At 40.7% G+C, this 13,431-nt stretch overlaps 1 protein-coding gene across 3 annotated transcripts in view; it reads left to right on the forward strand.

Moving 5' to 3' along the window:
- The window catches only part of AP4S1 (adaptor related protein complex 4 subunit sigma 1), a 36,887-nt gene that overhangs the window by 7,698 nt on the left and 15,758 nt on the right, over window positions 1-13,431 (forward strand). For all 3 annotated transcript variants that reach the window (XM_063117770.1, XM_063117772.1, XM_063117771.1), the window contains exons 2-4: window positions 7,793-7,977; window positions 9,268-9,354; window positions 11,085-11,153. In XM_063117770.1, coding sequence (XP_062973840.1) covers window positions 7,840-7,977; window positions 9,268-9,354; window positions 11,085-11,153 — 294 coding nt within the window. In that variant the 5' untranslated portion in view covers window positions 7,793-7,839. The remainder of the gene's footprint in view (window positions 1-7,792; window positions 7,978-9,267; window positions 9,355-11,084; window positions 11,154-13,431) is intronic.

The raw sequence follows: 13,431 nt of genomic DNA on the forward strand, positions 1-13,431 counted from the left end.
TGAAATGCTCTCACCTATCAATCACTCTTCTTTCTCTGCAGGGAGGTGTCATATCTAAATCTATTAGCAATGACCACAACTGAATTTGTGAGATTTTAAGAGGATACTTCTGACTTGGAGGTGGAAGTTATTGTAAGCTTGTGAGGAAAGAGGACCTCCTTCTTTCTGTAAATAGCCTAATATCCTCTAAGTAGCTCCATAATTAAGACTTGAGCTGATTTTTACATTTAGTACAGAGAATTATCTATAAATAATATGAATATAGTTATTTTGCATACTGGCAGTGATTCCTAACAATAAACCCTCCATGAGGAAATCCAGCATCCATCTATAAATAAAATTAAGCATTCGGGAAATGATAGAGTACAAAAGACTTTGGAATAGGGTTGGCAGTGAATCAGACTGTGGTGACCATAGTTACTATGTATAATGCAAATGCAGCAGAAAATTTTATAAGAGTGATTCTTCTACCAGTACACTGGCATTCTTGCTTAGAAACTAATAGAATTACATGGGTGTAAGTGAATTGTTTCCTATGTTCAGATCTTATTATTGTAGCTGCCAAACTATAGAGATCAATATTTAAATCTAACATTATTTCAAATGTTCTAATTATAGTAAATGAAATGGTGGGTATATACAGACAATCCTTTTAGAAGAGCAATGAGAATAACATCCTTTTATAATGCTACTGTAACACATCTCCCAATTATTCTCGGCAGTTTGATAACTGTCCAAATAAAATTGGCATTGAGCCTCACTGGAGAACTTTATAATGTATTTAACTAAAGCTGTTGTGGTCAATCCTAGTACAAGTCAATGGCATGGTGAAATTGAATTTACCATACAGTAAGCAGTCTAGTCAATTTCACTCCTGAAGAAAACTTCTTTCATAGCAGCACATTCCTGAACAGCTACATGTGCAGATACATGCTTATGTGGATAAGCACTGAACCTTTCATATACTTAAAACACCTTTAAAATAGTTCTAGAACTCTTTGGAATATTGGGGAATCGGAAATCTGCTGCCTATTAGGGCACTATCTGGTAGGTGCCAATGGTCTACGTCCAATATCACATGAGCAGACTTCCATTCATGCAACAGGCCTTCCCCTTTCTTCTGCCCCCTCCCACATGTCCCCCAAATCTGCTCCGCAATGTCCCCCAATTCCCTGGAGTAGATTTGTTGGACTTGTGAGGGACTGCAGAGATGGAGGAGGAATTAGTTCCACTTGCAGTCTGTTCCACTGATAGACAGATGCCATTGGATACAAACCCACGACAGTCACAACAAAATGCACACCCTTCTATTGCAGTAGTGCTGGTTGTGCCTTTGGAAGCTAGTATTTGAAATGCTACAGAAGCTTGTAAAACGAGTTTGACCAGATAGTGTGGCAGAACAGGAAAACTGAGCATCTACTTGTATACAATGGGAAGTAGCTCTACAGTTCTATCTCTACAGTGCTACCATGGCCTTCTCGTGATATGACTACTGTTGTTGCTGCCATTGCCATTGTTGTTGGTTTTATTGCTGTTTTGTTGTGTTTATGTTTTTACTGCTTTTAATACTTTAACTGTTTTTTATATATTTTATTGCTGTAAGCTGCCTTTGGGAGGGCTTCTGCCCTGAAAGGCAGCCAAGAAATGTTTTAAATAAGTAAATAAATAAATCTCCAGTTCTGAAAAAACTATAGTCTCTGCACAGGAAATCTATACCAAAGGCCCTTGTGTTTTACACCTTAAGCACATATGTAGTAGAACCTATACTACAGCCTACAGGAAACGAATATTTGAATTTTTAGCTTTTTCTTACATGTTTTCTGTTAGATAATCTGTCAGAAGTCTAGATCCTATTACTAGTAAAGAAAGAGCAGCTACACTTGAATATAGTTCATTAATAGCGCAATTTTATGCAAGTTTGGACAGGAAAAAATCCTACAACTCCCAGTATGAAACAGGCATAGGTTTGTGCCCTAAGGCTGCAAACCTATGCACGCTCAATAGGAAAGTTCTATTGAACTCAGTGGGGCTTACTTCTGAGAAGACATGTATAGGATGTAAAGTACATATTAGTGGATTTCTGGCACCATCAGTGCCAGAAATCCAGCAGGAAAATGAATAGGACTATAAATTGCAAATGGGGAATATATGGGTCAGAATTAAAAGGGGTGTGAATGCTGTTCCACATATGTACAAGAGCATTTCCAGCCCCCATTTCCACTGCAGCCCTTCTTGGCTCCTTAAAAGTCAATCCTGAGCTTGGCTGACAGTTCTATAAAGCAGCCTGATGCGGGCACATCAGGTGGCAAAATTGGGGAAGAGCGGCAAGCTGGCCAGCAGCACCCACGGTTGCACTCCCCACTTCTTCGTCCCTCTGGCCACCTGCACATAGCTGGCAGGACCGAGAAGTGGTAAGCACAGCTGGCTAGCCCACCAGGCACATTCACCTTCTTGGTCCAGCCAGTTGCCTGCATGTTCAGCCAGTTATGCAGTCTTTCCCGCCTCTCCCGGAACTCTCAAGTTTTACGAGACTTTCAGGATGAGGTCAGCTGAGGTCCTGCAAGACTCTCACAATTTGTACCAGATGTATTGTAAGACTTGAGAGTTCTGGGAGAGGCAGGGTGCATGTATGCACACCAAAAAAATAGAAATGGTCAGGTGGGAGGATAGGTGGCGGCAGCAGGCAGGCACTAATTTCAGGGGACAACCTGCCTTGGGCCAGGCCTGATCCTAAGGGTCAAGAGAAGAGATCCTGGCCCTCCTCTGGGTGACAACCTTTCAAGTATTTGAAGACATGATAGCACTGTTCAAATACTTGAAAGGTTGTCACCCAGAGGAGGGCCAGGTTCTCTTCTCGATCATCCCAGATTGCAGGACATGGAATAATGGGCTCAAGTTACAGGAAGCCAGATTCTGGCTGGACATCAGGAAAAACATCCTGACTGTTAGAGCTGTACAACAATGGAACCAATTACCAATTATCTCCCACACTAGAGGCATTCAAGAGGCAGCTAGAGAACTATCTGTCAGGGATGCTTTGAGGTGGATTCCTGCATTGAGCAGGGGCTTGGACTCAATGGCCTTATAGGCCCCTTCCAACTCTACTATTCTATGATTCTGTGATTCTATGAGATCCTCCCTGGATACATGCAATGTAGCTCAGGGAGGAACCAGTAATACACACACACATGCACAAGGAACTTCCGAGCATATATGTTTTAGAAAAGCTGTCTGAAAAATAAAATTTCTAGTTATTAATCAGAACATGGTGTAAAAGACTTGTTGGATACCTTTGTTCATTTATTCTTTCAGGATTTCTTAAAAAATGATTAAAAAGATACAAGATAAATTGATACGAGGGCCTGGTTCACATGATAACTGCAGCTTAAACAAGCCATGGTGGCTTGTTTAAACCATGGTGTGTTCTTGACACCATTTTCCTAATTACTCACCTGGGCCTATTGTTGGGTTATTTGAAGGTTGCTTCCCCCTCCTACAAGGCATGCTGTCTTGGTTTGGGCAGCACAATAAGCTGCACCTGGGCATGTAATAAAGCAAATGGAGCCCGGCACTTGCACAGCTTAAACATTTGGAGGTTGGGGAAGGCTGCTGAAACCCATCCCCAGACTTAGAAATATGCCATCCTTCTGCTGCACTGAAATACATACAAGGGCACTGAGGGTCAGTTGAAGTTCACGTATTACTCACTGGCTACAGCATCAAGTCATGACTTGTGTATGTGGAACAGCAATCACAGATCAAACTCCAAGATAGAGCTTATAAATAGTATTTGCTGCTCATAAATGGTACTTAAAAATTAGAGGATTGAGTGAAAACTACAGTTGTATACTTTACTGTTTAATGTTTGTTGCAAATATTTCCAGCAAAGAGCTGAAATCATACTTGTCATAGCCATTTTCTCTATACACTTTGGAACACTTACATAGAGCTCCCAGGAAGAGTTATTATTATTATTATTATTATTATTATTATTATTATTATTATTTTATTTATTTATATGGCACCATCAATGTACATGGTGCTGTACAAAGTAAAACAGAGTAAAAGTAAAAAGAGTTGATAACAGTATGTCTGAAACCTAAGTACAGTTATGTTGGGCATTGAATTAGTCTTATGAAGGAACTTAGACAGCCATTTATTATTATTGCTTTAACCTGGGTGGGGCTGATGATTTAGAATCTAAACCAAGAAATTAAATCATCACACCTGACTACAGATTGAGTTTTGCAACTATTACTCATGCTAAAAGGGTACTCATGAGCAATTCTATTCACAGACTTACTGGAATAAATGGGTGACTGTGAGCAATAGATACACTGCAGTTAATGATGCTATGGCTGCTGTTGTGGAGGACTACCTAGGGAGAGGTAGTGTGGAAACAACAGCATCTCATCTAGCATGCTTAACTCAGCCAGGGACTGGCCCAATGCATGTCAAAACCCATTGCAAGATAGTGACTGGGTGGTAGTTAATGATGATGAAATTTGTTTTGCACAATTCACATGGGATGCCTCATGATTATTTAATAAATGTGTCACAAAACTGACGCTGAAGTAATTCTGTGGTTGGCTAATTACAGCATTGTCCGGGTGCTTCTGTGCTCTGATGCATCCATAGCAGGTACCCATGAGCCAAGGCAGGCCAGTGGTTGCAGCACCACTGAAAGCTTCAAATGAGCAACAGGGTCACACTCCCCTTAGCCCTCTCTTGGCATAGGTCATCCTACAGGGTGACCAAGGCAGCTTCCATTCCAAAACCAAGCTTAAAGGTCAATTGAAATGGGTCTAGAAAATCTGTTTCACCAAGGGTGTCTGGAGTTGGTTAGCAGCCACCCACTCCAAAACCTTTCCCAAAAAGGAGAGCTTTGCAGCTGGCATATAAAATTGTTCAGGATCACTGCTACCAAGGGAACTGCCTCAAATGTGGAGTCTAGAATGTGACAGATGTGAGCTTTACTTTTAAAGGGTCTTCCAAGCCTGTCATGGCATGCTAGGAAGGGTGGTGTGTGTGTCCAGCGATCCTCTCTGGGCTAGAATGTAGTTGGCCTCTAATCACCCAGAAAAGCTCTGTTGGACAATAGTGAGAAGATGCAATGTTGGTGGAAAATAACTCCTTTTTTGCCACCATCACTGCCAGATAATAGCCTAGATATTGAGTTCTAAATTATGTGTGATTGGATTGGATTTGAGTCCTCTTTACCTGCGTTCCAGTAATCTCTACTGTTGCTTCATCACCCTTAACTCAGGTGTATACCAAAGAACTGCCTGGGATCTGCTCAGAGGAAAAAAGGCACTTGGATGCAATTGATCATCACTGCTTGAATTCATCACTGTATTCCGCAGGACATCAGCAGGAGCAGCAGTCATGCTCGCCAGGGTTTTTCCAAGCAATTTGGCTTGTAAAAATGGCTCCCACGATGCTGTAGTCTGGATCCAAATGAGAGGCCTTGCAACAGTTTTTGCTCTTTAAAAAAAAATCTGCAGGAGATCTGATGATGGATCGCTTGCTATCTTACTTAGTTTGGCTCTCAATTATGACTAAGTCCCATTTAAAGCAATGGGACTAAAGTCAGTCATGATTACTTTTTTCTGTTGGGTTTAGTGGAGTTCAGGATTATCTTTAGCTGGTTTGGGACTTCTATGTGCATTTGCTTTTATCCTGTTCACTTAAAAGCAAATTTTAATTAGGGTTGTCACCCTGTTAAAGAAATCCTAGTTGATTCATTTTGTGAGTTTTAGTTGATTAATGGATCAATTAAATCAGTGTTAATTTGCATTTCCTTAAGAGAAATATTCCTTAAGGATAAAAACACGTATTGTTTCCAGATGTTGCATGCACACATTGCCACAGATCCATCTTGCAGACAGTTCCTTCCATGTGAGACAGAACAGAAATATCTAATCTAAGACACTTGTTACTGACAATTTGTGTGACTACTCATTTTAAAAATAATTTCAAAACTTTTTTAAATATATGCTCAATTTATCAGGGACACCTTTATAAATGATCAAACTTTTTGAGTGATTGATCAAACTGGTTAACTGACCTAACAATGTAGCCCTGGTAATAAATAACATTTAATCATTTACATAATGTTGGATCCAGAGTTCCATGAATGGAACAGTGATTGGAGCGCCTTCTGTAACATAATGGGAGGTAACACTGGGGGCTGCAGGGGAAGGAGGAATCAGCAAAAAATGCCTCCTGTCTCCTTCTGTTCAAAAGGGCTCAGCTAATCCAAGCCCCTTCTGCAAACAGAAGGGACAGTTCTGTGAATGGAAGAACTACACTGAATCCAAGATATGGCATATAACGTAAACTACTAGGACAAAGCCATATTCGTATTTCAATCTCACCCTTTCTTCCAGCATAGAATGTATAGGCTTGCTCACCATGGCATGTATAGGGTTATTTCGTATTATTATTATTTATTTATTTATTTATTTATTTATTTATTTATTTATATAGCACCATCTATGTACATGGTGCTGTACAGCATAAAACAGTAAATAGCAAGACCCTGCCGCATAGGCTTACATTCTATTAAAATCATAGTAGAGCGATAAGGAGGGGAAGAGAATGCAAACAGGCACTGGGTAGGGTAAACAGGCGCAGGGTAGGGTAAAACTAACAGTATAACAGTATAAAGTCCAAACAGCATCAAGTTGTAAAAGCTTTAGGAAAAAGAAAAGTTTTTAGCTGAGCTTTAAAAGCTGCGATTGAACTTGTGGATCTCAGATGTTCTGGAAGAGCGTTCCAGGCGTAAGGGGCAGCAGAAGAAAATAGGAAGCCGAGCAAGGGAAGTAGAGACCCTTGGGCAGGCGAGAAACATGGCATCAGAGGAGCGAAGCGCACGAGCGGGGCAATAGTGTGAGATGAGAGAGGAGAGATAGGAAGGAGCTAGACCGTGAAAAGCTTTGAAGGTCAACAGGAGAAGTTTATATTGGATTCTGAAGTGAATTGGAAGCCAATGAAGAGATTTCAGAAGTGGAGTTACATGGTCAGAGCGGCGAGCCAAGTTTTAGAGTCACAACAACCTGTGAGGTAAATTGGGTTGAGATCTAGTGACTTTCCCAAAACCACCCAGTGAGCTTCAGCATTGAGTGAAGATTAAACTATGTTAGATAATTAAGATACTGTACAAAGAGCAGCACCTCAAGTAATTTTGATAGGATATTTCCAATTTCTAACTCTTATTTTTATGTACTTCATGTATCTAGTTTCAATGGAAATACATTATTAAAATAGCCTGGTACTATGGCCCACACACTTGGTAACCTTTATATAATCCTAAGCAAATGAACCTGACTATTTTCCTCACAGATACTTTCAAAGTAGGACAGCAGCATCACCCGTTTGAACATCTACATCTTTCAGCGAATGGCTCTGTTGATAGCACATTAATGCAGATCAAAAAGGGGGTGGGGGTGGAAGCAGCATTATTCTTTCTCTAGCCTTTTAAGTTTTCTGAAGAACTCCATTCTTCCACAGTGGCTACATGTTTTTCTCCCACATACCTGCTAAACATATCCCCTTTTGGGGATTTGTGGGGTGGGGGAGGGGATCTGTGCTGGCCTCTCTAAGGTTTCCACAGTTCACCTACTAGGCAGCTGGTTGGGGTGGTTTTTGTGACTTCAGCGTCCTGGCTCACCTGACCCTACAATCACAGACTGAAAAAGGTTGTCCCTAACCCAGAGCCAATTCATAAGATAAAGCAGTTCAGTTTCTGACAGTTTTATGTAATTTGCATTTCTGATTTATTTCCTTTCAGTATTGACCATCTAATCTCAAAAGGATATTTAGAGCAGACCACAAAATATGATCAAGTTTTTTCTGATGGTGAACAAACAAGGCCAGACAAGACTCTCTCGTTATTATGACTACATGGACCTTCATAAACGGACGATACTGGAAGCTGAAGTAATCAAGCATTGCCTTTCTCGTTCAAAGGAACAAGTATGTCTTTTGTTCTCAGCATAGATGTTTTAGAGCCAAATTACATGTGACTTGAGCAGACTTAAGGCTTTAAAGTTGGGTCAGCCCCAATCATGGGTAGTGTGTGTGTATGAGTGTGATTAAAAGTGCAAAAGGGATGTGTGCTTAACCTCCACCCAATTCCCACTCGCCCATCACCTTTGACCTAGCTGGGTTCTCTTCCCATCTCTGGCTAGGGGGAACAATGAACTTGAGCACATGGGGCTGTAGGGGAAGGAAGAGGGTTTATCATCTTTGCCCCTAAATTGACCCTACTTTACACTGTATAAGAATTAATTTTTCAAGACATCACATTAGGAGCTATTTGTGTCCATTTTTTTATTGTCTTTGGTTCACCCCCTCATATTGTAATACTGGCTCATTCCATACAGAACAATGTTCTCTCAAGAAAACCATTCTTTTTATCACTAGCCAGTTCTTTATCTGCAAACTGTTGCTAAGGTAATACAAGCAAAATCACTTCAAAGTTCCTTTCATTTCAGCGTGACAGTGGAGTCCAAGCCATTCCCTTTTGGTTTCTGCTAAGATTACTTCAGGAGTATGAATGTGGGACACTGGTATCTCTTCAAGACCCTATCAAAGACTATTACACTGGTGTGGCTTTGAGTCCAGCCAGGTCCTTTTAGGGCAAAGCTAAATGTGATAAGGCATCCATCAACATGTCATTTACATATAAACAAGAGGTTGGAGCCAGCCCTAGTCCTGCTCAGAGTAGACCTACTGAAATTAATGGAACTTAAATTAGTTAGGTCCCATTGACTTCAATAGGTCTACTTAAAGTGGACTAAATCTGCATCCAATCTAAAGAGAGTGTGTAAATTGGGCAGGAGGTTACTCTTTCTTATTTTATTTTTTTGTTAGTTTCTATACTGCCCAATAGTCGAAGCTCTCTGGGTGGTTCACAACAATTAAAACCAAAATACAAGGAATCTGAACCCTCCCTCACTTTCCTTCATTGCTCTCTGTTGTTTTAAGCAATTTTCTTCCAGCCATGTTCCAATACCAGACATCTGCCCAATAATATCTGGTTTGACTATCTGTCTTGATTTGTCATATTGTTTGCAAGTTGCTCACTTTTGGAACTGGTAAATAGTATCAAAATACAATTTTTACATTGATTTTTCTGCATGTTCATACACCTTGTTAGCTTGTCTCATTCAAATTGTCCAGAAGTATCCTTGTGTGATGAAATAGAGCAGATATGTATCATGTATAAATTTATATCCTTTACTTTGTGTCTTTTATTTTTAGTGTTCCTTCATTGAATACAAAGATTTTAAGCTGGTATATAGGCAATATGCTGCTCTTTTCATAGTGGTTGGAATTAATGAAACAGAGGTATGTGCTTACTTCTTACCTATGCAAAGACAAGGCTCTAAGGCATGGGTGCAGAACCATTTTGCCCCCCATCAGGTCCACCATGTAGACACGATGGCCACACCCACTGACATCATCATCCTGCCCCTACTCTCCCCCGACTTGTTTTTCCATGCCTCTCCCAGCATGTAGAAAGGGACTCCCAGCACCAGCCAAGCCCCTGGCTTTGTGTGGTGTGCCTATGTATGCCATGCACTGCACGAAGCAACTCAACCCACACCAAAAAGAGCAGCTGCCATGGGATGGACCAAGTCCTTGGCTACACGCAGCTCCCCTGTGGACAAGTGCAAAGCGACTTGGCCCTGGCAGTCACTCTTCCCTGTGTGGCCTGAGTCCTAAGCTTCACACAGTGTCTTTATACTGTGGAACCCAGTGCTTCATTTTGTGTCCCTCTGAACACCATCTACCTCTCCCACCATATGACCATTGCAGTATAACGGAAGAAGGAAAACATCCTCTACACGCCCTTCCAGAAATGAGCTCCACCCAACTCTGTGGCTACCTTCCTCCAAGTCATCTATGCTAAAATACTCTCCATTACCCTATTCCATGTAACCCCTCCTCCCCAACTTGGTCCCTGCAAGATCTCTCCCTACCCTAAGACCAAAGCTGGAAGCAGATAGCTACAGATTTCTGCTCCTCTTTCTTTCCAGACTGGTCTAAGATGGGACAAAATAGGAGTGCAGGAATGGCAGGGGACAGAGCTCTGCCCTGTTTGGTAGGCAAAACACTTTATATTTTAAGCCATGGTGCCCAAGGCAGCAGTTTGTGCCTAGTCCATGAAACAGCTTCGTAGGACTAGGCTGTAAAAATTAACAGATTTACAAATGCCAGAAAAATCAATCCAACCATTTAACGTTATTTAGATCCAAGGGCTACAGAGGAGAACAATTGTATGCTACTAATTCTGGGACAAATTCCAACACCGTAGCAGTATTAGTCTCTTGTAGCAAAGGCAAGAGCCCTGTGGCACTTTAAAGACCAACAGGTTGACGTGTGCTTTCGTAATTAAGAATCTGCAAAAAGAGATTTGTCTAGAGCCCTGCTGGATTAAGTTCATGCACGGACCATGAAAATGGAACATTGTCTTGACCCATCTCTTGGTTTGATTGCTTCTCGTTAACATCAGTTGATTGACTTGTGTATGGCATCTCTGAGTTTAGGATGTGTTTATTCCATGTTTTGATGTCATTTTTCCAAATGATATCACAACCAGACATAAACAGGCAGACACACAAGCACAAGCACTATCATTTGGATTGTTTGGTCCATTTGATGAAACAGGCTCTTCCCTGTGAAAGCTGATCCTAGAAACAATTTGTAAGGATACGTTGCTTGACCCTGAATAAAATGAAAGTTATTTTTCTACTACAAACCACCTTTGAGAAAACCCTGAAACTGCTAACATTGGCATGTACAAATGGAACAATGGTACAGATCTGACCACTAAGCCATGTTAACTTACAAGTATATACAGTGTATTATTTACACTATTTCAATCCTATACTTGTAATTTTTTAATCTAATAAATTGATTTACATTTTTTAAATCATCACTTTTTATCCACCCTGTTTCTAATTTTGTTCCTCTAAAACTTAAATTTATTACACCTAAAAGCTTTATAAGAAATGCAAAAAGTTTAGCAGATCTGTTCACTGATTCCTTTCAATTTGTTTTCAAATGACTTCCAGAATGAAATGGCTGTATATGAACTGATTCATAATTTTGTGGAAGTGTTGGACAAGTATTTCAGCAGAGTGGTGAGTATGATGTGTAACCAAATACATACTTCTCCCTTTTTCAGAAAGTGTTGGCAAAATTAATTACACTTGCTACATTTTGGACACATCTGACTGGAACACCAAGATACCTAAAATGCTAAGAGTGTCATAGTCTTCCGTACAGGGAACAACTCCATTGAAACTCATGGGAGCTGCCTTCACTGTCAACCTTTAGGTCATGGCTTAGTGTGCCCTTTCCTTAGCTTATGAATTTGCTGCTCTCTTTTCATCATTACAAATAGTCCAGCACAGCTGAGAACATAAGAAGAGCCATGCTAGATCAGACCAAAAGGTTATCTTGTCCAGCATTCTGTTCCCAGAATGGCTAACTGGATGCCTGTGTGAAGCCCACGAGCAAGATATGAGCGCAAAAGCACTCTTCTGCTTTTCCTCCCATCAACTGATGTTCCCAAGTATAGTAGTAATCAAAAGACAGAAACAAAAAAAAACACAAAACCAATCCTCACCAGTAATGTTACGAACCATAGATAATTCTAGCCAGCTGTAAGCTATGCACATTATGATTTATGTGCATAGATGTGCTAAATACTTGGTATTGTCAGCTTTAATGCTAATCACCTATTTAAGTGGAGTTGGCTTCAATTCCACCTCATCCACCAAGCTGCTTAAAAAATGATTGGCACTGCACATAAAATCTTGATTCAGAAACCACATGTATCAGGCATTGGATGCAGAGATCTAGGAAGGCACCCTGCATGAATTCTCTCAAGCAGGATCCCATAGACCTGTGCACAGAAGTCAGATCAGAGTGTCAATATTTAGCCTCTTGGAATGATCTGAATCAAAAGTTAGAAAAATTACAAAGCCAATGTAGCTCAAGTTAAATACATGGATGGTCCAAGTATATATATTTACACATGTATAGAATTCTGGTTTTCTAGCCTAAGAAATCAAGGAGAATTTGAGCAAAGGCTAAAAGAGGGACTGATGACTTAGTCCTACTTTTCAAATGCTTCCATTGGATATCAGATATCAAGGTTTGATATCTGAATGTAAGTTCAGCAAACGCCATTAGATAAATATAGCACTTTGAAGCAATTTTTGAAACTCACAAATCTAAAAATACTGAGATGACAAAACATCTCTCTAGCAGAGGACAGATGTTATTTTCTCTCCTACAGTTTGTTCCTTCCTCCTCCTCCATTATCGTCCTAGCTTGGGGCATTGCCAGAATTCTGCATATATGATGAGTTAATTTAGCACAGAGACTAATTGCTTTCATTTTTGTTGTTTCCACCAGCTCATTTCTTTGGAACTAACAGTCCGATATGTCATTCATTTATTCCATGCGTTACATGCTATTTAAATAGAATCATGCATGATGCGATCCACCCAACCTTTTAGCTCTCTAATTTTTAACAAACTAGACAGTCCCTATGGGGTGGTGCAAGTGGTACATTACTATTAGATTGCATCTTTTAGCCAACAGTTAATGTTTCAGAAATAGATATGTAGCATTTGTTGAATATGCTATAACCACAAACCAGCCAAATCAAGTATTAGGAGAAGGTGCTTAGAATAAGGCTTGCAGATTTTTAGATAAAAAATATATATGGTGCTTCCTTATATGAATGGTGTCTTGACATATGCATGTTAGGGCTTTTTACTCTGTGCATCATGGTCCCTGACATGCAGAGATACATGTGTGCAAAGGGAATGTCATGGTTATTATTTTCATTGCATATTCACATAACACGCCAATAAAAGATGTGATCAGAACAGACATAAATCAGGGCTTGTGTATTCCTACAGTTGGGCACAAGTGGGAAAGGGTTGGGTTTGGGGAATTTCAGCTTTTATTTAAAACAATAAAAAAAGAATGTTTATACATAGGGCAGAGTCCAGACTTCCCATTAGCAGAGTTCCATTCATGGGAGGCTCCCTTGGAGGAATTGGGTGGAGGGGGGAGACGATGGCTGCTGATTCCTCCTCCAGTGCTACATCTCATGCTTTTCTAGATGGGGGGGAGCAAACCCTGTGGAGCAGCTTTTTGGGGCAGAAGTGGGGCACAGGGGTTTGAATGGAGAACTGCCTTTGCTGGAACTGCCTTTGCTGGATTAGTGCAGGGGCATGTCTGGATGTCTGAACTCAAAAGAACATAAGAAGTGTCATGCTGGATCAGACCAAGGGTCCATCTAGTCCAGCACTCTGTTCACACAGTGGCCAACCAGCCCTCGGCCAGGGACCAACAAGCAGGACATGGTGCAACAGCACCTTCCTACCCATGTTCGCCAGC

The sequence above is a fragment of the Elgaria multicarinata genome, chromosome 2, assembly GCF_023053635.1.
Source record: "Elgaria multicarinata webbii isolate HBS135686 ecotype San Diego chromosome 2, rElgMul1.1.pri, whole genome shotgun sequence".
NCBI classification, from domain to species: Eukaryota; Metazoa; Chordata; class Lepidosauria; order Squamata; family Anguidae; genus Elgaria; species Elgaria multicarinata.